Source organism: Globicephala melas, chromosome 2 (genome assembly GCF_963455315.2).
Source record: "Globicephala melas chromosome 2, mGloMel1.2, whole genome shotgun sequence".
Classification (NCBI taxonomy): domain Eukaryota; kingdom Metazoa; phylum Chordata; class Mammalia; order Artiodactyla; family Delphinidae; genus Globicephala; species Globicephala melas.
Genome location: NC_083315.2, coordinates 162,991,812 through 163,017,796, shown reverse-complemented (window position 1 = coordinate 163,017,796; position 25,985 = coordinate 162,991,812). Strand labels below are relative to the sequence as shown.

At 46.0% G+C, this 25,985-nt stretch overlaps 1 protein-coding gene across 8 annotated transcripts in view; it reads left to right on the top strand.

Moving 5' to 3' along the window:
• FOXN3 (forkhead box N3) overlaps positions 1-25,985 on the top strand; it is a 404,931-nt gene that overhangs the window by 361,038 nt on the left and 17,908 nt on the right. For 7 of the 8 annotated variants that reach the window (XM_030883622.2, XM_060295172.1, XM_060295173.1 and 4 more), the window contains 2 exons: positions 9,313-9,378; positions 19,015-19,120. In XM_030883622.2, the coding sequence (XP_030739482.1) occupies positions 9,313-9,378; positions 19,015-19,120 (172 nt within the window). The remainder of the gene's footprint in view (positions 1-9,312; positions 9,379-19,014; positions 19,121-25,985) is intronic. The other variant, XM_060295176.1, reaches the window with a different exon arrangement.

The following is a 25,985-nucleotide window of genomic DNA, read 5'->3' as shown; positions in this document are numbered from 1 at the left end:
GGTGAACCTGAAGTGAGCCAGGAGAGGGTGGTGGCATTGCTTTCATTGGAAGCACAGACTTGGAAAAGTAGGGAATGAAACGCAGACCTCTGAAGAAGCAAAGGAGACTTTAGAATTAAGCGACTCAGAACACAACAAAGTTAAAGTGTTTCTTGTTCTCCAGAGAAAAGCAGAAGGATGGAAGCGTCTGGCCTGAGGAGTGTCAAGGAGCTTGCTTTTACTTCTCAAGCAGGGAGGGAAGCAGCAGCAAAAGTGAGTGACTCGCAGAGAGTTCGAGGCCCCAGAGGGCCGGCAGCTCAGCCTCCCTAACATCACATTAGAAGCAGGGCGTCTGAGACTTACAGAGGTGACAGCCCATGTCACCTGACTCCCAGCCCAGGGTGCACCCTGAGCTCAGCACTTAACCTTCCAGGTGCTTTCCCTCCAATCCCTTCTGCATGAAATAGAATCAGCGTAATCAATGGGCAATTTACAGGCGTTAGAAGGATGTCCCTGGTTGGGAAGCTGGCTTGTAGAACTGTGGTCCTGATTTGCAGAGTTGACCATGATGCTGCCCCTCAGAGCCAGTAAATCCCTCATTTAGAGCTCACCAGTCACTGGGTTTAAGCTGAGGAAGAAGCTGTGTGAATGGGAGCCTAATAATCCTAAAATGCAAGTAGAATTTATCCATCCTGTAGTTCGCCCCGACCTCATTTAGATTCTCTTTTGTGACAACAAACAACTGTTAGTTTCAACTTGTTTAATTGTTAGTTTTAACTCAATTCATTTCTTCAGTGTAGCAAGTTTGGAGGTTGTTTTTTTTTGTTTGTTTGTTTGTTTGTTTTTTCACTTAATCTTTTGGAGAAGCAGGACTACTCTTGGTGTTCTCTAGCTCCAACTCTCATCCTAAAGATAGTTTTTGTTTGTTTGTTTGTTTGTTTTTTGCGGTACGCGGGCCTCTCACTGCTGTGGCCTCTCCCGTTGCGGAGCACAGGCTCCGGATGCGCAGGCTCAGCGGCCATGGCTCACGGGCCCAGTTGCTCCGCGGCATGTGGGATCTTCCCGGACCGGGGCACGAAACCGTGTCCCCTGCATTGGCAAGCGGACTCTCAACCACTGCGCCACCAGGGAAGCCCCTAAAGATAGTTTTTTAAAAGTCACAACTTGGAGTCAGTTTTTGTGTGAGGCTGTTATTCCCTAAAACCCCATCCATCGTGAAGATCGTCCACCGGGCTCATTGGTGTCACTTTCCCTCGTCTGGCTGTGAGAGCCTCGCAGATATGTAGCCGTGGTGAATACCATCTTAATCACCTCCAGCCAGAAGGGAGGTGGAAAAAATATTCCTGGTAAATGACCTCAGTAGATCTGACAGCACCGCCGCCCGCCCCCGGCCCGCCCCAGCCCGTTCTGTTGCCTTTGAGATCAGAGGCGGCTGGTGCAGATGTCTTGATCGATTGCAACAGCAGCCAAAGCGTGTGACTCCTACTTCAGTGGTTTCAAAGCCACAAATGTAGATATCCCATCTCTGTTAACCGACACCTAGGGATTTTGCAAAAAGGGGAGAAAAAGAGACATCAACAACAGAGTGAATTTCATGTCTGTTTGTTTACTTTTGATGTATTCTATTTGAGATAATTTGGCTCGAAGAACTGTTTTTCCTGACCATAGCACATGTACATGTAAGCTTAATACAGAGTTTCTCAACCTCAGCACTATTCCCATTCTGAATCCAATAATTCTTTGTTGTGGGGGACTGTCAGTACACTGTAGAATGCTGGATAGCATCCCTGGGTTAAGTGTTGCCGCTAGGTGCCAGTAGCACCCTCCCCGTCCCACCCAGTCATGACAATGAAAGCCACCTCCAGACGTTGCCATACAAGGGGCAGACAGCATTGCCGTAAGAGGGAAGGGGTGTAAAATCATCCCTGACTGAGAACCACTGACTCATGGAGTTTACGGAATGTGCATAATGAAACCATGCGTATCTACTCAGAATGCCCCAGGAAGTGGACACCTTATTGAGATTTTTCTTTCTTTTCTTGCTTGTGTATTTGCTTTCATCTATTTCTTGTTCCCTTAGCCCTAAAAGTTATCCAAGTATTTTTTTCCTCCATTTTCAGGGATTCGTTAAATACTTTCAGATGTCACTCTCATGCAGAGTTACAGGAAAATGGATAAAGATATTTCAAAGCAAAGAGATCTAGGAAAGTTATAGATGATAAAGGATCTCTAGGGAGCACTTGCCATCCTCAAGTGCTTTGGATGGAATTCAAATCCCCTACTAAAGGAGGCTCTTTCCCTTTCCTGCACATCAGAACCCCCTGATAAATTTTTACAAAACTCAGTGTCATCTGGGATGGGGCCTGACATTTAGTTTTCTGGAGTTTCCTGGGGATTCCACTGCACATCCAGAGGCTTATGCCCTGGGAGCATCAGACAGTTGGATTGGATGAGGTGTGCATTCAAATGTTCAACATCTATTTTTCTAGCACCCCCTGTGCTCCAGGCACTGTTCTAGGTGCTGGGGGTACAGCAGTGAAAAGGCAGAGAGGGAGGAACCCTTGTAGCAGGGCTCACTTTCTTGTGAAGAATGTCAGAGAGAATATGAGCACCTTGGTGTGTGCATCTGATTGAATGTGTACTGTGTCCATATGTCCAGTAATTTTTTGGCCGAGTGTTTGTCATCCATTGTTTGGCTTTTTTTTAATGCTTCTTAAATCTCTTTTATTCAGTTACATAAAGACCTTTTATCATCCCGTAAAACATTTCAGATATGAAAGGGAGCAGGGAGAAATAGAGAAACCGTGATTTCTAAGAGAGCTATGATTGTTGGTTGTTCTCAGGCTTTATCTATGGGAAAAGTTTCATTATCACTGTTTTGTTAGGTTGGTCAACTCAGAGATGCTAAGGGTGGTACTCACATTTTTGCAGCCTTTCTGTAGCAGTGAGGATTGAACCAGGGGTTTCTGGCCATCTTTTGTATTCTTAGTTTGTTAAAACAGATGGTCTCTGCAGTCACTTCCCTATGACCCCAGATCCTAGAGGAAGGGGCATGGATATAAACAGAAGCCGCACCAAGAACCCACAACATACCCATGCCAGGCCGAATGGATTGCTCTGAAGTGGACCCAGCAGACGCCCACCACACTCCAGGGACACTAGGATAGTCTTCCAGCCTTGCTAAGAGTGTTAACTGCCTCCAGAGGCCTTGGAGCAGATGCCCCATTTGGTAGATACTCCTTGGAGTCCATAGTTCTGGCAGCTGTGAGCTGGAAAGGGAGGAAAAAGTCAGGGGACTTTATGGGGCCTTATGGGTGGAGCCAGGAACTCTGTGGAATGAGATTTAAAACCAGTTCAGCCCCTCCCATGTCTGTAGCCACCCATCACCCTTTTAAAAGGAATGAGCTCAGACCCAGCAAAGTGAAAGTCACATGTTGATTAGCAGCAGCCCCAAGACTCAAACCCCAGAACACTCACGCCTCGCCTTGTGCTCTTCCCGTGATACTCGCAAAGGAAAAGCCTCCTCCCGGTGCCCAGAAGGAACTGTCTCCACATTTTGGTAAAATGAAGCACAATCTTTTTTTTTTTTTTTTTTTTAAATCCAAACAGCTGAACCATTGGTTCTGGAAACTTTGTTACCTGTTATTTCACTGTAGGATAACATAATTGTCTATATACCTTCAGGAGAAAGAGGATTTGAAAACCTCTTTAAGATGTGTGACCGTTTTTCAGTCTCATAGTACAGAGAAGAGGCAATGTGATAAGACAACTGTATTAAAGATGAAAATTGAAATGGGCCGCTGGGAGCCAGGCCAGAGGAGAAGTAACATTTGTTACTGAAGCATGAGAAAGGAGGAATTTTTTTAAATATGGGATTTGAGATTCGCTGGGTTTTAAGGATGGTCATTAAGCATCCGTGATGGCACTCTTGATGTTTTACTGAATTAACCGAGTGGTAAATGATACGGCCTCTGGTATTAGGACGCTGAACTCGGTACTGCTGTGAAACACGCCCCCACCCCCTCCAAAAATAAAGAGGGTTGTGCTGCTCTGTTCTCCTGTCCCCCTCTGCCTCACGCACATTCCCCAGAGATACAACATAAAGGATACTTCTGCCAGGTGGATCTTCTTTCCTAAAAAGAGTTCCTGGCCAAAATATCTTCTTCCTCTTTTCTTATGCTGGTAAGCTGGATTGAACCATCTTGGGGGTAGAATTCCTTTTTTTTAAGCCCAGGGAAAAATTTGACGCAGCCAACATGCAGCTCTTCCTTCCCGAATCTGGTCCTGGACCTTTCATCTGTCGGAATCAACCATGCCTCCGAAGCAGAGCATCCCTGGCTCCAGACCAGCTGCCCAGTCCCCTAAAACAGCCCCAGCCAAAGAGCTCCAGAACAAGCATCCTTGGTCAAAAGCATCCCACCAGGAAGATGTGCTTCCATCAGAAAGCCCCTTGGCTGCCTAAGGACACAGGCCACTGCCAGCTCTCTCCTGAGCACAGGGATTGAGAGGCTTTTAGGGACACCCAAAGTGTGCTCATGAAAACTAACACGTCACCAAGGTGGCAGCTGGGGGTGAGCCCCAGAGAGAGGTTGAGAAGTAAGAGCTGTGCATGGCAGAGGAGGGAGAGATGGGGGCCGGGAGAGAAGGAGGGGATTGCTGTGCTAAGGCGGTGTCTTCAGGGGCTCAGGATTTGTAGGGAGAAAGCAGTGTGCTGGGCGCAGGTTTCCTGTTGCAAACGCTTTGTGTCTGCCTTCTGAGAGTCTGCAGTCTAAAGGCGAGGGAATGTCGGTACGAACACTGTGGTGTGTTTTTATGCATGAAAAAGTCACCGCAAAAAAACTTCGGCTTATGTATACTAATATGACAGTGTGCCAAGATCTGTCATTAAGTGAAAAATAGGGGGACAAAGTTATCTTCAGAAGACTATTTTCCACATGAACCAATTTTTAAAGAATAGGTATGTGTGCATGTGTAAGCGTATGTGTGCTGGTATTTCAGTGAATATATATAAACACCTGTATTTGTATAGACAGTTTCTGGACATATGTACAAGAAAATGTGAATCTGGGAGTGGGTCTATGGGGAAGGCATTTATTTCTCAAATTATATCCACCTAGTGTATATATATATTTTTTTTTATTTTATTTTTATTTTATTTTTTTTTTTTTTTTGCGGTACGCGGGCCTCTCACTGTTGTGGCCTCTCCCGTTGCGGAGCACAGGCTCCGGACGCGCAGGCTCAGCGGCCATGGCTCACAGGCCCAGCCGCTCCGCGGCACGTGGGATCCTCCCGGACCGGGGCACGAATCCATGTCCCCTGCATCGGCAGGCGGACTCTCAACCACTGCGCCACCAGGGAAGCCCCCCTAGTGTATATTTTTTGTTCACAGTGGGCATGCATTACTTTCTTGATTTTTTTTTAAGGGAAAAAATCGTAGACATTTTAATAATATTGTAGCATCTCTTTAGAGAGGAGGGATGGGTGGTTTTCGGCTCTGAAGACTGAAGCACGCACAGGATGCCTGGGTGTGACAAGTGTAAAGGTGTGTCAGGTGTTTAGTAGAGGATCCGAGAGACTTTTTGACATAGAAACAAGGCTGACTGAGGCTTCTTTCGGGCTGTCTGGTGTTTCTTCAACACACCTGGAGCCAAAGCTGGCCCTTCTAGCATTGATCTGTACAGTTCTGGGAGATCTGTGCTTAAGCAGCTTACTGGATCAAGAAAGAGGTCTGGTTGATTACTTCCATTTTCATTTATCTGTAGCTGAGTATTGAACCCAGATAATGTTACATTTGATACACTAACAAATGAGACAAAAAGATGCCACTCAGGAGACAATTCTGTGCAGTTTTGGGGTAGGCAGAGATTTCTTAGTTGGGACACAAAAAGCATTGAGCTGTAAAAGAAATCAATAGATTGGATTTTACAAAAATTTCAAACTTCTGCTTATTAAAAGACACTATTAAGAAGCTGAACAGACAGGCCGTGGACTCAGAAAAATATATCTTGCAAAGGACTTCTATCTAGAATGTTTAAAGAAACCTTACAATTCAATCGTAAGAAATTTAACAACCCAATGAAAAAACAGGCACAAACTTGAACAGGCTTTCCACAAGAGAAGATCTACACATGGCCATTATGCACATGAAAAGATGTTCAGCATCGTTTGTCAGTAGGGAAATACAAGTTAAAACCACCAGGAAATACCACGACACATCTAGAAAGGCTCAAGTTTTAAAAGATTGACAAAAATGTGGAGCAACTGGAACTCATACGTGGTACAGCCTCTTTGGAAAAGAGAATCAATCCTCTGTAAAGTTAAACGTACACTTACCAGCGGTTACCCAAGGGAATGAAAAGCTGTTCTCAGAAGACTGGTAGAAAAGTTCACAGCAGCTTTTTCTGTAAGTTCCCAAACTGGAATCAACCCAAATGTCCCTCTACGGGTAGATGGATGAACAAATTGTAGTGTATCCATACAGTGGGGTACTACTTGACAGTGACGGTAATAGGAATGAACTGCTGACACCACAGCCTGGATGAATAACAGAAAGCGAGCCAGTAGTTGCCCAGAGCAAGGGTAGGGATGACAGCAAAGGGGCACAAGGAAACTTCGGGGTGATGGAAATCTGTATCTTCACTCTCCTCTTTACCTTGATTACGGTGGTGGTAGCGCTGGTATAAAATTTGTCAGACTCATCAACCAGTACGCCAGGGATGACACTCACTGTATCCCCCAGGGAAGGGCTGGCACTGTCGTGCCAGGGTGTACACACCTGCACAAACTCGTGATCACGTTTTCTCATACCATTTACAGTTCTCATGTTTGCCGATTCACCTACCAAGATAGCATGAGGGAGGAATCCCGTGCCTTGCCCTCCATTCCATTCTGCTCCTGGGGCTTCATGAGCAGGAACTGACCCGTTCAGAATGGAGAGTGGGGCTTAGGAATTGATTATGAATGAAATAATGAGAAGACTGGGTGTTACATTTGCCCCAGTTGCCTGGAGACCAGCAGGAGTGCCAAGGTAGCAACAGAATTCTTATCTGTGGAGGCCTCAGGCATGGCAGATCTGGTTGGAAGGAAGGATTGGAGGGCTTGTCCTAAAGCATCCTATTTTTACTTAGATTATATGTTTCTTTGGCTTGGCTGGGTGGGGTGGGGGTAGGGGTCATGGGTGGATGTTCCCATGTTGCCCTTGGGGCTGCCCCACTTAGGTTCGGTGAAATCCACGTGATGTTAATACTCTTGCCCTTTAAAGTTCTCTTTCTCTCCCTTCTTTTTCCTTCTTTCATTACATCTTTCTATCTGTGGCCCTTTACACCTTCCTCCTGAGGTCGAATGTGTTTTTGAAGAGTACGGAACTACTTTCTTTAGTTTTCTGGCAAAATAAGTAGGAAAAGACTCCAGACTTCTTAACTATATTTCCTCTTGTTCTGCCCGCATCAAACCTCCTGGTCACTCAGGAAAACTCCAATGAGAGTGGCCCGGGGAGGTGGGGACCGTCCAGCCAGGCCAAACCTGGGTTGCCTGCAGCACTTGCATTCTCGAAGATGGCAAAGAACCTTTGCTTGGCGAGGGGAAACAGGCACGTTTTCTCATTCCTGAGAAAGGAAAGGCCCTTTCCAAAGAGAGGGACTAGGAGAAGAAGGCCTCAGCCTTGCTGCCCATGGCTTGTGGGGTACCAGCAGTACCCTGACACTGCGAGCCCTTTGTCCTGGTGGGGACATGAGAGGGCAGGGACAGCGGCAACCCTGGGAGCACTGAGTGGGACTTTAAGTTTTTTGGTTCATCATTCAACTAATATATATATATATTTTAACATCAGTGGGAATCGATGACTGTTTTAGGAGTTTCACCCCAGGAGTTGTCAAATAAGTTAATCTACCTGTTTCTCCTACAATATACTTCTTAAAATAAAATTTCACTCCATTATGAAGTGTAAGTAATGGACCTCCTGCAGGCAAAATAGAAAAAGACCTGAGGAGTCAAGTTCCTTTGCCTTTGTTTGTTTTTTGGGTTTTTTTTCTGTTTTGAGACACTGTCTTCTGAAACCAGAGTCAACCGTATTATTAATCACTGGTAGGGCTTTATACTGTATCACGTTACTCCCCTGGAATTAAACTGCACATATAAAGTTATGAAACATGTACTTTTTTAAACGGTAAAAAAGTTATTTTCTAACATAAAACCCCAGATAAAGTGCCATGGAGCCATTAGCAGTAAATCGAATTTTTTGGTATGTAATTTATACGAAAACTGACAAGTGCGACCCCGCCACCCCGCACCCCGTCATTAGTCATCGGTTTAGTGGACGCGGAGGTAGTAATCTTCAAGGGCAGGCATTTGGATGTAGACTTCCTTTATTTGGACCGGGCTCAAGCGGCAGCTCCTGTCACTCGGCCTCGCTGCACTATTAGCGAATTTTACCCCAGGGCAGCTGGGACGCTGGGCTGGGGCAGATGTTCTTTTCAGCCTATTCAGTGACCATTCTTGGGGGTTGTTTACTGTTGCCATGGTGACTTTCATTTCCATAGCAGCAGAGCTGCTGTTTCTCAGAGGAAAATGAATTTAGTTATAAAAGGATAATATTTTTCTGTCTGTATATAACCTGCCATCTGTCAACCGGTGGATCAGAAAGGATTCAGAAACCTATTAAGACTGATAGCAATGAAGTGATGAGTTGTTTTTTTTTTTTTTGGTCCCATATTAAAAGCAATAATAGATGTGGAAACAAATGTTGTCCCCTCAACATCAGAACTTTAATTTTTTTCTTTATATTGATGTATGTGTGTGTTTAATGCCTTCACCGCCTCCACCACTGCTGCGACAACCTCATAAAATACAGTTTACATTCTGCTGACAAATGGAAATGACCGAATATCTTGTTTGTATCTCACTAGATGCAGGTGTATTTAGTGCTTTCTTTTCTTGGTGCTGTGAGCTTCCCTGGTTCATTAAAGATTCCGGTGGCTGAACTTTCTATTGTCACCCCACTCTCCTCTCCTCCACCTCCGGGGACAAAGCTGTGCGGGTGAAAAGATCAGCAACTTATCAGAAACATACAGTGCAAATTATGAAATTAGCAAACTGCGAAAAAAAAAGCCGTGCTTTATCTGAAAAACTTGCTAACATGCCCCTTAAGTCTCACTCTAGAATAACATTCTTCCTTGCAAATCCAAATGGGAAGAAAAGTCACCTTTGGGATAGCTCCTCTAGTTCCTGGAATTTTTTTTCTCTGTTGCATTCATAAACTGTAACGTGCAGGGGGAAAAACACCCACACACACCGGCCCCGTTGTAAATAATGTTGTTTATTGGTTGATTTTTCCAGATCCTGACATTGATGCTGCCAGTGCCATGATGCTTTTGAATACTCCCCCTGAGATACAAGCAGGTTGTGAGTAGATATTTCTATAGCCTACAGCACCATAGTTTGTGAACTTAACCTTCTCCTTTATATACCAGGCCATAGGAAGAACTAATGCTCAAGCCAACCTTCCCTTATAGAATCACTTTAAACTACCTCAGTGCATGACTACATACATGTGCGCATAGAGATGCAGCTACGCATATGTATGAATGAATGCATAGGTGTGTTTCCAAGATGAGAAAGTTCTAATATAATTTCAGGGCTTAAGACTTGGGGGCAGGGAAGTGGACCCTGTAATGAGTCCCAGAGGAGAGACCCTTTGTCCTGCAGGAATTGTTCCCGTGAGTTTGTAGTTTCTGCTAGAAGAGGCTACAGGGGGCCAGCCTGACAGTCATGGAACTCAGCAGTGTCCGTTTTTAGACATTCCTCTCCCCTTGGGGACCTCATTAATAACAGGCTGCCATTTAAGAGAGAGGAGAGGAAAATCTGGCGAGGCGGGGATGCAGGAGTTTGGAACAGCCTTAAAATGGAAACACTGTGGTGCCCCCCACCCTGCGTCTTCCCCACCAGCTTTCCAGGGTGCCACAGACAGAAGGGCAGGGCTGGTTTAGCGTAAGCAGGGCTCCTGTCTTCATCTTCTGTTGGCCCTTGAGCAATGGCAAGCTTGAGACAACTCTTTTCCTAACTTGAACTCCCTTCTCTCCACCATCGGATGTTTCTCCCCACCTCTGGCGCTACAACATTGTTAGAAAGGTCTCCTTCCCAAGTGATGACAAATGACCCAAACGCAGACATCTGTCCCCTCCTCCTCCCAACTTGAGGCTAGTTTCTCTGGCACATTCCACCCCCCACCAGAAGCCTGTTGAGCAGATAGCCACCACGGGCCGCTCAGCTCGCTGGCAGGACAATTGCATCGCCGCCTCCTGTGCATGAAACTCACGGCGTGGAGACGGCGGCGTGAAGCGGCACACCCCGCCACGACGCCCACCAGGGCTGGCGCCCACCTGCCTCATTCTGAGCGCTGCATGGCCTCCCGAGCGAAGGGAATCCCCCGCTTCTGGAGCTGATAGGGTTTCCCACAGGAGAACATCTGTTCCCAGACCCTACCCAGGTGTCTTTTGATGCGGAGTTCCAGACCATCCCTCCTAGCCTTCTACTCGTCACAGCCTTCCAACAGCTTTAGGAAACTTGGCTCCTTCCTTACCTGGTCCATTTTTTAAAGGACCCATGAGATGCAGCCAGGCGTTCTCGGGAGAGACTCACCCCTGTGCCGCGGGCTGCCATTACCTGATCCTGAAGGCGCAGAATTCTCATTCTCTCTTTGCTAAACTCAGCTTGCCGGCAGTTGACATAACGTCTGCCCACACCTCCGAGAAGGAAACACCACCGTAAGCAGATGTGTACCGGTGCAGTCCTCTCACTAGCGGCTAACCTGTAGTGTGGGTTTCAAATGATGTTTGAAGTTAAAAGGAAATGAAAAAAACAAAATCAGAAAAAATAAAAAAAACCCTCCATTCTCAGATGACTCTTGCAGGAAGAGTATAGACCAGACTGTAATTCAGTTACGGTCTGAAATGGTTTCTGAAATCGAGTTGCGTAATTCATCATGAGGCAGGCGTACTGATTTTATCAGAGCTGTGTAAGGTTCAGGCACCTTCCTTTGCACCCAGCCGCCGCCCGCAGTGATCATTGGTTTAAAGAAATAACTTGGGGCTTCCCTGGTGGCGCAGTGGTTGAGAGTCCGCCTGCCGATGCAGGGGACACGGGTTCGTGCCCCGGGCCGGGAAGATCGCACATGCCGCGGAGCGGCTGGGCCCGTGAGCCATGGCCGCTGAGCCTGCGCGTCCGGAGCTCATGCTCCGCAACAGGAGAGGCTGCAACAGTGAGAGGCCCGCATACCACAAAAAAAAAAAAAAAAAGAAATAACTTGATGAACTGGAATAATGGAGTTAAGCAGGAAAAGGCAAAGGGATTGGTCATTGACAGCAGCTTTATAAAAATCCATTATCACTAGATTCTTGACCACAGATAGAAGAGGAAAAGGGTTGATCCTGATTAGCTGAGAAGTGAATTGTTTTAATGTTCTCATGGCTAAATGAACTTCTTCTCTCCCTTACTGTAACACAAACTGTAATAATTATTTTTTTCAAGGCATCCATAGTCTTATTTACATTGAAATGCTGAATTTGAGTTTTCAAAGCGCGTTCACGTCTTGAAGCTGTAGAGTCATGTAGGGCTTTCCTACCGCGCTCTCACCACTGTGAGAAACCTGGCTGTAGCCTTCGTGAAGGCCCCCGCCAAGAGGGGGTCCCAGGGTCCTGGAAGGAAGGAACAAGGAAGCCCATAAAAGTCGTGGAAGGAGACGCATTGGCAGGAGCAGCAGAGAAGTAAATTTAAGGACTGGGCAGAGGGTAGAACATCACCTTCATATTCACCTTCCTGTCTGACCCCAAGCCTTGTAAAATCCCCTTGAGGCCAAGCTAGGGCATACTCAGTGGGCCGAATGTAAAGCCCCCCAAAATTGGACCAGTACCATCGGAAGGAAGTGAGTGTCTGTTGAGCATCCGCTCCAGGCACTTAGGGGAGCCAGGGGGTCCCTCCTCAGCCTTCTGAGAAACGCAGTCCGAGGTTTGTGTCTCCGACGCCAGGCCTCTCTTTTCACTTAGCTCTTCTTTGCCTCACTCTCCCTTCCCCTCCCTGCCTGATGTTTCTTGTCCTGGGAAGTGATGCAGTACCTCGCCTCCTGAAGGGAGACGCATTCCATACATACGGTGGTGAAGCCACCGTGCCCTACACTGCTGGCTTTGTGCAAAGCCTGGAAAAAGTGAGAGGTGACCCCTCGACCAAAAGGTTCAAAGGCAGCAGACGCCCAGGCAGTGATGGGGTGTGGGCAGCCTCCCGAGGGGTGTTTGTGTGCCTGTGTCCCGGTAAGGATGTGTGTGTGCATCACCCAGGTTCGGGGGTCCTGCCACTGCCCACGCGTGGGGAGCGTGGGTTCCTGTCTGCACGGCGCCTGCCTGTGTTCTCCCCCGTGTTGCTCTGTGGCTGGGCTCTGTTTATAGAGCTTCCTCGTGTGCTGCTATTTATAGCCCCTTGTTTTCACCTCCCAGGCTGTGTGATGCCCCTCTTTGAATGGGGGCCACCGGCCACCAACCTAGTCTGTCTGCCACTGGCACTCCCAGCAGTCGGAGGCTGTCCTGGATGGTTTGAAAGCCTTTTCCTTTGTCATTGCCCTTCGTAGCCAGTTCACTTCAGGTCACCAGATGGCAGCCACTTAGGTCTTTTCCACTCATCCTCCCTGCTTAGCATCTGCACAGCTAGCTCGGTGCAGACTGGCCTCAGTCTGGCTCTGAGCTGAGTAGTTCATAGAAAGGAAACTTCTCCAGAAGTTGACAAGAACCCCAGTCAGCCAAGACGCTTATCTTGGGGGGACCTGATCCTGCCCCAAGGGTGCTCACTGCACTATGTGTTGCTTGAGCTGGACTCCCTGTGGGTCCCCTCAGCCCCTCCCTGTGCTCTGATGCTTCTCTTTCTGTGAGGCAGCAGTGCACATCTAATCAAAACCTCAGGCCACAGCATTTTGTCTCCTCTGGTAGCACCAGCGGTAATGTGATCTTTCTCAGACTTTCCCAGATTGCCGTATGGGGAACATTCTACAAGGTGTGCCATCGTGTCTCAGGTGCTCTGAAAAACACTACTTCCAGAAAAATCCAAGCAGGACACTGCTTCCTCCTTATCTCTTAACTTTGGATTATGCTTCTGGTCAAGTCCATCCACCTACCCCCCCCCCATAAAAAGTGTCTGTGTAGACTAATTCCAGCTTCTAGAGTCTACTTAAATACCTGCTTTGCAGTTCCCCTTCGACAAGCCCTGTGAGTCATCTTTAACCCCAGTGGAGGAATTGTTATTAAGTCCGGAGAAGTCAGATCACCATTACTCATCTTCAAAGGCTTGCATGATCCCTGGTTGGAATGTTCCAGAGAGGAACTCTAGGTAATAAACAAAACAACAAAATGGGACGGAGGGGGGAGGCGGAGTTCTGCATCCCCCTCCCCAGAACTAGGCTGTGTATAGATGCACCAGCCACCGGCGAAGAAGGGCAACCAGGAAGCAGGCTCCCCTCTCTCAGCCCCCTCCCCAGCATCTTTCCAAGGAAGCAGGTGGAAAGGCCAATTTTAGGAAAGGGAAGGATTAGCGGAATCACCTGCTGCTCAGCTTATGGCCTCTGGTAGCTTAGCCAGGGCTGCTCTCCAAAGGCGGCAGCAGGAGCGCAGGGGTTACTTTCACAAGCTGTGAAAATCAAGGAAACTGAGCATCAGGAGGGAAGCTGGGGAAGCCAGGATGGGGCGGAGCTGAGGGGGGCGGAGCTGCAGGAAGGTTTCTCTTGTGCCTTCAACTTTTTTTTTTTTAGGTTCTGGAGACGATCACATTTAGATCACAGTGAGCGGTGCTGCTTGATTGGAGTGTGTGTGTGTGTGTGTGTGTGTGTGTGTGTGTGTTGCTTTCTTGCTGGTTAAAAGTAAGAAAGTTTAGGGTCACCGTATAACTTAAGGTAAAGTGGTCGATCAGCTGGGAGCCCTGGTGCTGATGTCCTTAGGACCTCATCCCAGGATTTGAGAGTCTCCGAAGTATGTCTTCTCTCCTATAAAAGCCATTTTTAAAAATTTTTATTTTATATTGGAGTAGGTTGATTAACAATGTTGTGCTAGTTTCAGGTGTACAGCAAAGTGGTTCCGTTATACATATACATGTGTTTATTCTTTTTCTAATTCTTTTCCCGTTTAGGTTATTACAGAGTATTGGGCAGAGTTCCCTGTGAAGAACCAGATATTTAACTGATCTAACAGAAGGGGATGATGCTGGAGGCCCGTGCTTTTTTTTTTTTTTTTTAATTTTTGTTGGAGTATAGTTGATTTAGTGAGAGCCACAAATCTGAGTTTAAGGTTGATTTTGAATGTCCAGTTTCTTATGACATCTCTTCTCTAGCTGGAGCCTAGGTATAATTTCAGCACATTGGGTGGGGTGCACTGGGGTTCACGTGCTTTGAAATACGTTGAGGGAAATGCAAAGGAAATGAAAGGACGTCGACCTGCTGATAGGAGAAGGACTGAGGAGTGGTGGACTCGGGTTCCTCCAGAGCCCAGAGTCAAAAAAGCCATGCAATAGGGACCTCAGAATGCCTTTCTCAGACATTTTAGACTGGCTGTGATTCATCTTTCAGAAGCCACATTCTTGAAACTTGGGGATGGAGACAGAAAGGAGAAAAGATGGGAGGACAGTTAAGTGTCACAGCCGGGCTCCTGGCAGCCTGTGAGCAGAGAGGGGCACACCCGCCCGCCGCACGTGAGGCGCACTGCCAGTGCTGAGGACTGAGAAATGCCGGGCTTGGCCGAGGCAGCGTTCAGTGGCAGCTCATTTGAGAACGAGCTCCAGGATTCAGAAGAAGAGCCTAGTCTGCACACCAGAAGTCTTGCGAGGTTCAGAAAATAGCTCAGGGAAAACCTTTTAATGCTGAGGGATAGCTCCGTTCGTGAGAGTGTCTTTGAAGTGAATACAGTTCATTAACCAGGAAGATGTTTTCGGGGGTGAGTGCAGAGTTAGGGAGAGCTACAAAAAGCATAATAGGCTGAAAGAATTTCCCTGTGTCCTGACCCCGTTAGGTCCTATGCCTCAGAGATAACTAGTAAGAAGATGCCGTTGCGGTGAGATGGCATGGTGGAAGGATGAACATGGTGGTGACGGTGATGATGAGCTTATATAATGGGCCAGCCACTGAGCTAGCAATTTGTGTACTTTGTCTTGTTTAATCTTCAAAATGATCCTCTGAGGTACGTTTATGCCTACTTTACAGATGGGGAAACTGAGGCACAGAAAGAGTAAGGCACTTGCCCAAAGCCACAGAGCTAGCGGTGGGGCAAGACTTTGAATGGAGGCCATGTGACCCCATGACTTGTAACCATGCAGGAGGCTTCTTCCCTGAAACTTAAATGCGACAAGAGGGTCAAAAGAACCCAGTCTCCAGTAGGTGCTCAGTGAGGGCTGGCTTCCTTTCTCTGTTTCCTTTCACGCCAGGTGCGCCCCTGGTGCTTAGAGGTTCTAGGCACTTGGGCAGAGGACTCTGGGCAAAAGAAAAAGTGGGGCTGCATTTCTCCTTTGACTGGCAGGTGATTCTGTGGCCGTACTAGAGGCCAGGGGAATGCACGCTCCATGACTCTCATCCGCCCTCTTCACTTTCCAGGGCTCCCTAGTCTTTGTCCCAGGATTTTAGGTGGTTCCGGTGTTTTTGCCAAAATGGTGACTCTGACATGATTTGTTCAAGGAGAACGGAAGCACCGTGAGAGCAGTGGTTGCTCTTCCGGCTAAGTCTGTGACCAGAAAGATGGTCAAGGTCTTCCAATGCGGTCTGGTTTTGTCTTTACGCATTCTTACCGGCTTTCATCTTAGCTGGACTGGAGACAACACAGGCCATCCCAGGATTGCTCTGGGAATGTTGAGCATGTTGGTGATGATGACGATGATGATGATGATTGACGGCTAACGGGTATTTTCAAAATAGCAATGCCTTTATTAATTCAGTTAAATCTCTAAATACTCTGATAAATACCATTTGTCTCCTTCTTACTTAAGTAGCTTGTCAGGGGACACAGGCAGTAAAGGACACGCATGGGAAACACCAGAGTCTGGCTCTCAGCCTCTATGCTGCAGACCACTTCCTTGCTCAAAACCCTTTAATGGTTTTCCCAATATCCGTGGGATGAAGTCCAAAGGCATCTCATGCCTGCTAGGATTATGTGCTTTATCAAAATTACTTTTTAGTTCGTGTGCACATTGTGATTTTTATCACTTCTAGGCCTGGTTTGTGCCTTTGAATCCCAACTTCGACGGCACTTCCTACAGGAAGGCTTCCCAGATAGCTTTTTTTGGGGGGTTCGGTGTCTCCATCTTTCATGCCTATAGGCCCCCTGCCCTAGCACTCGCCATAGTATATTTTCATTGCCTCTTCAGTTTTCTGTCTGTCCCACTTAGCTGTGGGGACCCTGTGTCCCCTTCGTCTCATACATTGGCAGGCAGTTGGTAGTTTAATCCATTAATTGATACAATCTGTATATGGGACTGTAATAATTTTTACTGGTGAGAATTATAACCATGGTATAAATTTTAAATATTTAAGTTTTTTTGGGGGGGTACCATTCTATGAGATTTGCCTGCTATTCTAGATGAGATCCCTAGTGCCTGGTATATTAAATAGTATTATCAGAATTAAACTGAACCTGTGGTCATCTGACCATTTTGAGGAGAGTACCCTACAGCAAAATAATTGAAAAACCCTTTCCCACTATCCCCAAAACAGAGACAAACCAAAAACACCTCTCTTTTCAAGCAACCTGAAGCATCTGTCTACAAACTGCATAGTTCTACTGGTTTTTACATATGTCTGTCCGCAGAAGCTATTGGTATTTTCTTCTAGAAGTTGCGTAGTTTTAGTGCTTACATTTAGGTCTATGATCCATTTCTAATTAATTTTCCTAATGGTATGAGGTTAGGACCGAGGTTCATTGTTTTCCAAATGGATCTCTGATTGTTCTCTCTTTTCCCCCATTGTGTTGTCTGCATATTTTTTGTCAAAAAATCAGTTGACCACACACATGAGTCTGTTTCTGGACTCTATTTTGTTCCATTGATCTATATTTCTGCACTTACACCAATACCACACTGTCTTGTAGCTTTATAGGAATAATTCAGGTAAATATAAATTCTAGACACTCTTCTAGAGTTCTAGAAAACTCATCAACTGGGCAAACTATGATAATTAGCTGCAATATCACATCATAACAGGTTTCATGCTTTTAAGATACCTGCCTCAGATGATCTGAAATCAGGCTGATAGTATGGGATGGGTAGGAATTCCTGATCTAGTTCAAACTACCTTCATAATTAAATATGGGAAGAGACAGGGGATTCTGGAACCCTGACTGCACTGGTAGTACTGACTTCAGGCACTGGTTTCAATTTTGTCTCCCATCCCACCTTTTATAAAGCCTAGTAACTAGGGCCTTACACAAACCTGGATGAGAAATGGCAAAAAAATATTAGCAGGAGCTACAGAACGCCCAAGGAATCGGTCTGTAACTTAATCCCATGTTCCAGAGTGGACATTCATCCTACGTGAAGGACCTGACTAAAGGTTCAGAATATTTAAGTAAATGTGCTCTTAGAGACCTGAAAATGATAGGAGTAAAAAGTATATGCTGTGTATTTTGGGAAAAGTAGTTATTCTACACAAATAATGTCAGCTTTAAAAACTTGATATCCAGAGTGGTTTTTATTTTTGAAGGTATGATTTTCTAGAGTCTTTTTGGTAAGGTGTTTGTTTGAGAAAGCACAATTTGTCCACCTTGCCCCCGGATGAGACTGTGCCAGGGGCTGCATGAACACAGCCAGGGCTCTGGGGACTCTTTCGGATGCTGGCAGCGGAAGGGGTCTTAGAGAACACCGTTCAAAGAGGGACACAGAGATTCCGTGAGCTTGCGTGAAGTCCTACCAGAAGAACTAAGATTAAAACCCAGGTGTACAAGCCCTGTGTCAGTGTGCTCACACAGGATGCATGCCTGACCCCATATACACACACATGGAGGGGTGTTGATGGTGCAGTAAGAATATTAGCTTGAACCAGAAGAAACTGCTGTTTGGGAGGTCAAAAAAGATCGAATATCGGGGATTTCCTGTGGTTCCCCTCTTCTGCACATCCTCAGATTCATGTAAGGCCACCGTGAGTTTATATGCAGCATGGGCAGTATCTGATGGTCACTGGCGTGAAAGGTTGGCTCAGGATTAATCCAGGGGTGAGTGTGTATAGGGGACCATGGGATGATGAGATTTGCTTAGAGGAAGCTTCTGGGAACGAGGAAGGCGGCCCTCCAGAGCGGGCTGTGTGATTCTGAGACTGGAGCCAGATCCACGCCGCTGACAACCCTTCACTCCCAACAGAGATGGTTGTGAGGATTCTGAGATGATGAGATGATGCTGTGAGCGCTGAGGTGCTGAGTAGTTTGTAACATCAGCTCTGCTGTTCCCTTGGCTGTCTTTTTCCCTTGTTGGATTAAGGACGCTTAGAAAGATGTTCCCAATTCTGACCATGAACAGCGAAGCATGAGGAAATGCTTTTGTTTGGTCATCTGCTGTCAGGTGGTGTCAGGTTCTTAAGATCGTTTTAGGGTCTGACTAGAGATAAAAGATTATATTTAATAAATGCAAGAAAATAATATTTGAAGCCCACTTTTTAAAACTCATCTTTTTTTTTTTTTTCCCCACCAAGGCATCAATAATAAGCTATTGGTCTGACTTGGCTGACTAGTCCCTTTCTTGAGGTGTGGTATCTTTCTCTCTTTCTGTCTCGCTCTCATGGTATTTTTTTCTGTATCTGTCTCCCTGTGTGTGTGTGTGTGTGTGTGTGTGTGTGTGTCTGTGTGTGTGTGTGTCTGTGTGTGTTTCTCTGTCTCTGCTTGCTCTATGTACCTATGACTATCTCTTTCTCCCTTCTCTCTCTCTATCTCTCTGTCTCTCTCTCTCTCGTTCTCTGGTGTATCCAAAATTTCTGACTCAGAGCAGAAATCTTCACAGTTGGGTTCATGTGTGGTGTCTTTTCCCTTTTTGCTCTTTCAGTTCCTCCAGGAGTGATCCAAAACGGAACGCGGGTTCTGAGCCGAGGCCTGTTTCCTGGAGTCCGGCCGTTGCCAATCACTCCCATTGGAATGACAGCAGCCGTGAGGTAAGGGAGAAGCTTGCTGGGCAAAGCCCACCTGAGGAGTGGGAAGGACATTGTGTGTCCCACGGGGCTACTCGAGGGGATGGAGAAGACCAGCCTCAAGTAGTAAAGACAGAAATAGTACGGGTGTTCAAAAAAGTTACAGTAGCTCCCAGGGACCCCAATCCAAGTGCCAACTACTCCTTCTTGGGCCATCAAATTATCCTGGTCTCTTTGCAGATTAAATGAAGACAGATGAAACTAAGTTGCTTTGTGCTAAAAAGGTGGGGTAAGGTGAACAGAAGGAAATGGTGGGCAAGTTAGTCATTAGATTCTAGGCTAGCTGGTCGACCTCTAGACTTAGCCCTGTCACTCCCCAGTCCTTTGACTTTGGGTGGATGTCTGACCTCTCTGGGCCTCAGTTCCCTCATCCACGAAATCCTCTAGTCCTGGGAAGGGTTGCGATGAAACTCACATGCAAAAAATCGTGTGTGAAAAGTGCTTTGGTAAGTGATGTATAAATACCAGGTGGCATCAGTCTCCTGCTTCTGAGACTCCAGTCAGTTGCCAAACCACATGAACTCTTCCTCGGGAAATTTCTTTCCTCCATCCTTCTCACCTCCTCTGCCAGCCCCAGAGTAGGGTCTGTCGCTAGCTTGGAAGCCTCACACGCACCAGTTTGAATGCCTTCCTCCTATTCCTTGCTGCTTCTCTGCCCACCCTCGCCCATCCATCAACCATCGCCAGACTGATTTCCTAAAATGTGCCTCTCCAGCTGTCTGCAAAAGCATCCTCCTTGGCTCCCACCACATCACCCTGATGTCCCCCTGGTCCTCCCATCCCCTTGAGCCAAATTTGTTCTCCGCATACATCCAATGTTTGCCCATCTTATTCATACAGTTTCCTCTCTGTCAATTTCCCTCAGACTCCATATACAAGGCAGCATATCCTTCATGGCCCATCACAAAAATGATTCCTTCACAAAGCTTTTCTGCACAGGCCTCTGAGCCAACATCAGATTAATTTCTCTTTTCTTGGAACCCATAAGCCCATGCTTTGGTTGTGACCCTTTGATGAGTGACCCTATGTGTGTGTGTCCCTCTGTCCTCTGTGGTTTGCTCGCTGAGGACGGGGGCTGGGTCTCACTCACTTGGCTGATGTCTCATTGCATGTTGCACAGCTCCTTGTTTAGAAAAGGCCTGCCATGCTGAGCTGCATCCCTTCACAGCATCACCTTCCAGCTTCTTTCCTGCACTTTTGGATCAAGTTCACACCTAATGGCGATTTTGCTTTCATAGTGTTTCATGTCCCAAAGGAAACCATCCCAGGAAGTCTGTTAACTGGGCCCTGAGGGACACGTAGGGTCGAGCTCCCTGATGGGAATCAACCATGTGGAGATTCTCCACTCACTTGTGTCTTTTAATCCTCCCAGCAAACCAACTACTTTTGCCAGGATGGAAGTCCTTAATCTTCAGGGCAGGCGCTGGCATTTGGAACCTGCTAAGGAGGAAAGTTGGTAGGAATTAGAAGAGTCATAGAATGATAAAAACCACTTATCATTTCTATTAACCAGACATGGTGACACTTTCCAAAAGTGTATGGGAAGGTTCTTTTTCTTGTACTTCTCCCATATTTTTCTTAGATATCCTAACATCAGTAATTGAATTCATAAATGGTAAGCCTCTTCCATGAAGCCGATATATCCATGCCTTGACCTCACATTATGAGAGAGACATTCTGTTTTCCGTTCTTTCTTAAAATTGTTTCTGCCTAACCTCCTAGTTTGCCTTTTTGGTTGAGAAGACTTTGAGACCGTAGACTATTCTTACGGGGAGCAACAATCTGCTTTTCTGGGCGGAAGCTAGGTACAGACTTCCAGTTTGTCGTCTTCAGCATCTTTTCAGTGCCTTTGAAAGCGAACGAAGCTCTCCACGTGGCTCCAGCCATTCCCTCAGAGAAGGGAAGAGCCAGGCAGAGCGAAGGGAGGCCTGAGACCGGGCTGGCCTTCAGCAGGAGCTGCTCCTAATTTTAATTCCTAATTTTAAGTATTACCCTCATGGCATATATTATTGCAAAAATTTACTGATTAGCCTCTAGAAGCATTATGTAAAATATAATTTTTTTTAACTGGTTATGTTCTGGTTAGAAGATAACATAGCACTACAGCAAAACAATGATGTCTTCTTTCTGGTAAAAGAGTTGCTACTCATGCAGTCCAGCCAGTGCCTCACCTAGGCTCCTTCCACGGTAAAAGGCCACAAAACAGGTTCAGGGCTAGACCTGTGCATCAGTCAGATCCAGTTGGGAGACAGAAGCCACACTAGGTACTCGAACAGAGAGACTTCAAAATAAAGAACCATTAACCAGGTAGAAAGTTATTAACCAGGCAACTGGAAGGGTAACAGAGAACTCAGGGTATCACGGAGGAAACAGCTGTAGGAAGTAGCCACATCCCCTCGGGTGAGGTTGGAATGACTGCCTCTCAAAGCTGGACCTCAGAGCTCAGAGGAGGGGCTGCGGCTGGGATCCAGACCTCTTAGGAGGTACCACTGAGCTGGGCTGGAATCTCTGAGCTCAGAGGAGGGACCCGTGGAAGGACCAGAGGTATCTCTAAGGAGAAAGCTCCTCCTGCTAGGGCACGTACCTCTCAGGGAACGTGAAGAAGTTGGGTCTCCAGTATTGGAAAAATCACAAACTGGATTCAGCACCTACTATAGGAATGAACTGGCGCTGCAGAGGGGAAGAGGCATTGCTGGGGTGACGCAGGAACAGGAAGCACACAGGAAGGAGCGTGTCCCCTCTTCCTCCACCCCCTTCCCAGTCTCTCGAAGGCAGAGCCAGGAGTGCTGCAGAAATGTGGCTTGCCCCAGCCCAGCCTGCTCCAGCTTACGAAACACTACAGTAGTCTGGGGTTGGGGCTGAGTGACAGTAGCTTCATAACGCCTGTCCCCCTACAAAAGCACTCATAGTCGAAGAGTGACCTTCCTCAACATCACAGGAGGTTTAAGCAGAATCATTTCAGTGAAATGTACAACCGCAGTTTGCAGAAACTAAACAAGTTCCCATTTGCATAAATAGAGATAAAGAAAACCATTGTGCCTTAGCAGTCCATTATCCAAATACCAATTCTGCACTTTCCACCTCAGTTTAAGAGACATTAGGGAGAGGAATGTCACAGGCTCTGGAAGATCAGGGACCCTTGCTTATAATACCTTTGCCCTCTTTATAGCCCAAATAGGAGGCAGTGCGACACTTTCAGGAAAAATGAATATAAACATAGCTAGGTGGGTATTTGCGGGAGAGACTGTGTAAAACCCATTAAGAAGTGTTTGGAGGGGAGGGGGGGGGATCTTGTTTTGCTTTTTCACATTCATTGCAATTGCAATTGTTTTAAATTTGGCCATTTGTCAGTTGAACCTAAATTCAACTAAGGTTATAGGGAAAACAGTCCAGCAGAGAATAGAACAACAGCAAACGTCGTCCGCCAGACCCCGTGGCAGTGACCAAGGGTCCCTGGGGGTGTTCACATGTTTACAGGGGTTGCTGTCCCCATCGGTTCAGCTGGGGCTGGCAGGAGGGCCAGAAAGTCGTTAGCACCCCCTGAAGACCTGTTTCCTGCCCTGCTTTGTGTGACAGGTTTTCTGTGTGAGTCTAAGCAACTTCTCCTTAAGTGAAAATATTTGTCTTTCAGGGACTTTTTTTTCCTCCACTGAGTGGCAAAGGCCATGTTTGTTTGTCTTAACTCTGAAACTGTTATTGACATAGATGAAGTGTTACTTTTATTAGCTGATCATTACACAGCTTGTATTTGCTGGGTTCCTTTGCATATAATTATGATGTGTAATCTCCTTGTAAGAGTATCTGTCAATAGCATAATTGACTTTACAGTGTTGACTTTTTACTCAATAACCTCAGGGATCGGCCCATCCTTAGACATCGGAAACCTGCTTATTTTTAAATTTGCTTGGGCAGAGAGTCCTCAAGACACATTTTCCTCAAAATAACTGCTCCCACGTCTCATAGTTTTATGCCCGTGTCTTCTGCTGCTTCTCCAGTGAAATTTCTTGCAGAGAATACACTGAATGGGACAAACAATTCTAGTCCAAGAAGAACTGTTTCTGGAACTCTTGGGAAATGGGAGCATAAGACTTCTTACATTCATAGAATTATGGGCTGCTTCCCAGGTACAGGCCGTAGCACTCTCCTGGGTCTGAGCCACCTTGTTTTCAACTCTTAAGGCTTTTTGACCCCAAGTGACCTCTCAGGTGGCAGAGAAAAATTAAATGTCCAGGGCTTGCCAGAGGATTGAGAGAGAACTGGTGGAAGGGCCATCCTTCGTATGTCAAGAGAGCCCAGAAATTGCATGCATGAACTTGGGAACCAAGTTTCCTGGGTCCATAGCCTGCAGCTGTGTGACCTTGGGCCAGGTGTGCCTGGGCTTCTCAAGAGAAAACCAGCACCTGCCTCATGAGTTATTAGGATTAACACACAGTTACATGCCTGGCGCACAGTAAACATTATACAGGTGTTCAATAAATAAATAATTAGAAAAACAAACAACCCTATTCATAAATGGGAAAGGACTTGAACAGACTTATGTCCAAAGAAGATACACAAGTAATCAATAAGCACATAGAAAAATGCTCAACATCACTAATCATTAGGGAAATGCAAATCAAAACTACAGTGAGATACCACTTAACCCCCATTAGGATGGCACTGTCAAGAAAACAGGAAATAACAAGAGTTGCCAAGGGTGTGGAAAAATTGGAACCCTTGAGCACTGTTGGTAGGGTTGTAAAATGGTGAAGCCACTGTGGAAAACAGGATGGCAGTCCTCCAAAAATTAAAAATAGTAACTGACATATGAGCCATCAATTCCACTCCTGGATATATACCCAAAAGAATTGAAAGCAGGTTCTCAAAGAGATATTTGTACATCCATGTTCATAGCAGCATTATTCACACAGTAGCTAAAACGTGTAAGCAACTCAAGGGTCCATCAGCAGATGAACAAACAAGCAAAATGTGGTATATATACACACAATAGAATATTCAGCCTTAAGATGGAAGGAAGTTCTGATACATGCTACAATATGGATGAACCTTGAGGACATTTATGTTGAGTGAAATAAGACACTCACAAAGACAAATACTGTATGATTCCACTTATATGAGGTACCTAGAGTAGTCCGATTCACAGAGAGAGAACGTAGAGTGGTAGTTGCCAGTAACTATGGAGAGAGGGAATGGGGAGGTAAATTGTTTAATGGGGACAGAGTTACAATTTTACAAGATGAAGGGTTCTGGAGATGAATGGTGGGGATGCCTGCACAATGTTATGAATGTATTTAATGCCACTGAACTGTATGCTTCAAAAGGGTTAAGATGGTAAGGTTTTTTGTTTGTGTATTTTATCACAAACTTTTAAAAAGGAAAAAAAATGAGTAATGGGGAGAGCCTTATGGATTCATCCAACCTGCCCTCCACAGACCTTCCCAGGCCCCCTTTCTGGGTATCTGAAGCTCAGTCCCAACCGCCAGAAAAGGCTTTAGATTGGGCTTCTGTGCCACCTTGAGGACAGTGCACATTTGTGGCAAAGCCATGGTTTTGAGGAGTCATGACAGTAGTCTAAACCATAGCCTGTTGTAAAATTATAAGGAAGCTCCATTTGATCACCACCTAAGGCTGCTTAATTTCATTTGGATCTCTAAGAACCTCAAGTGAAAACTGTCCTTCCCGTGGAACAGGAAGCAAGTCAGAAATTAATAGTTCTATACATACAAAAGATTAATACGTAAGGTCCTGTCCATATAGAGTCACCAGGAAAACCTACGTATCAGCTTTAGATCTACTCCTTGTCATTCTCTTTGTCTTTCCCTTGGAGAAGGTGTTTGTCACAGGAGTTTAGGAAGCCTGCAACCTTCAGTTTTAAGATAGGGTGGGGACCAGTTATACAACTGGAGGGAAAGTTTGCCACTGATCTCTTTCTTTTGTATTGTATTTTGTTTTGTTTTTTAAAAGCCAAGTACCTGTCAGATTTTATCTTCTGAAACCATGGTCTTTGAAGGCAATTCTAAAACTCAGTATGAGGTTATGCTTAGTGGTGGGAAGGAGAGGAGGAAATATTACTAAAGGGAGCGGTTAAAGGGAAAAGGAAAAAACAGTACCAGGAGGACAAAGGATGCACAAGAGTTCCTGCTCGGCTGCCAGCTCGGCTTTTTGTCTTGACTTCTGTCTCTTCTGGTCCAGAAATCTAAACAATGACCAGCAAGTTCCCTGTGTAAAATTTGATCAGCGTTCTGGAGCTGCTCCTCGTGTTTCAAATCAATGGCATTGGTTTGAAAGTCCAGGGGGCTTTTCCTATTGTATCTAAAAATCCTCTGCTCTCCCGGTATGCAGACCTGTGCCAAATGCAAAACGGTTCATAGAGGAGAGTTTTAGGATCACTCCTGTTGTGTTCTGCGATCTAGTACAGAGAGGGAGTCACATTTACCTCAGTCTTTTAAGGGGACGATTTGCAGCTCATGGGAGAAAATTATGCTCCTTCCTGCCCCCGCCCTGGGGGTGACCACTGAGACAGAAGTCCTGGAGTTGTTGGACCCATATGCTTCCTGGCAAGGGCTACCCAGCTGGAGCAAGCATCAGAGGCCCCTGCACTCACTATCTGAAAGATAACCATAATCCCAAATTTTGTATTTACTGTTCCTAGGCTTCTAAAAGTATTTTTGATATCTGTAAATACTGTATTTAGTTTTGCTTGGTTTTGAGTTTTATATAACTAGAATGATACTATATGTCTTCTTTCCAACTTGCTCTTTTTATTCATTATTAAGTTTATTTGGTTTGCTGCATATAGTTGTAACTGATGATGATTTTCATGGCTGTA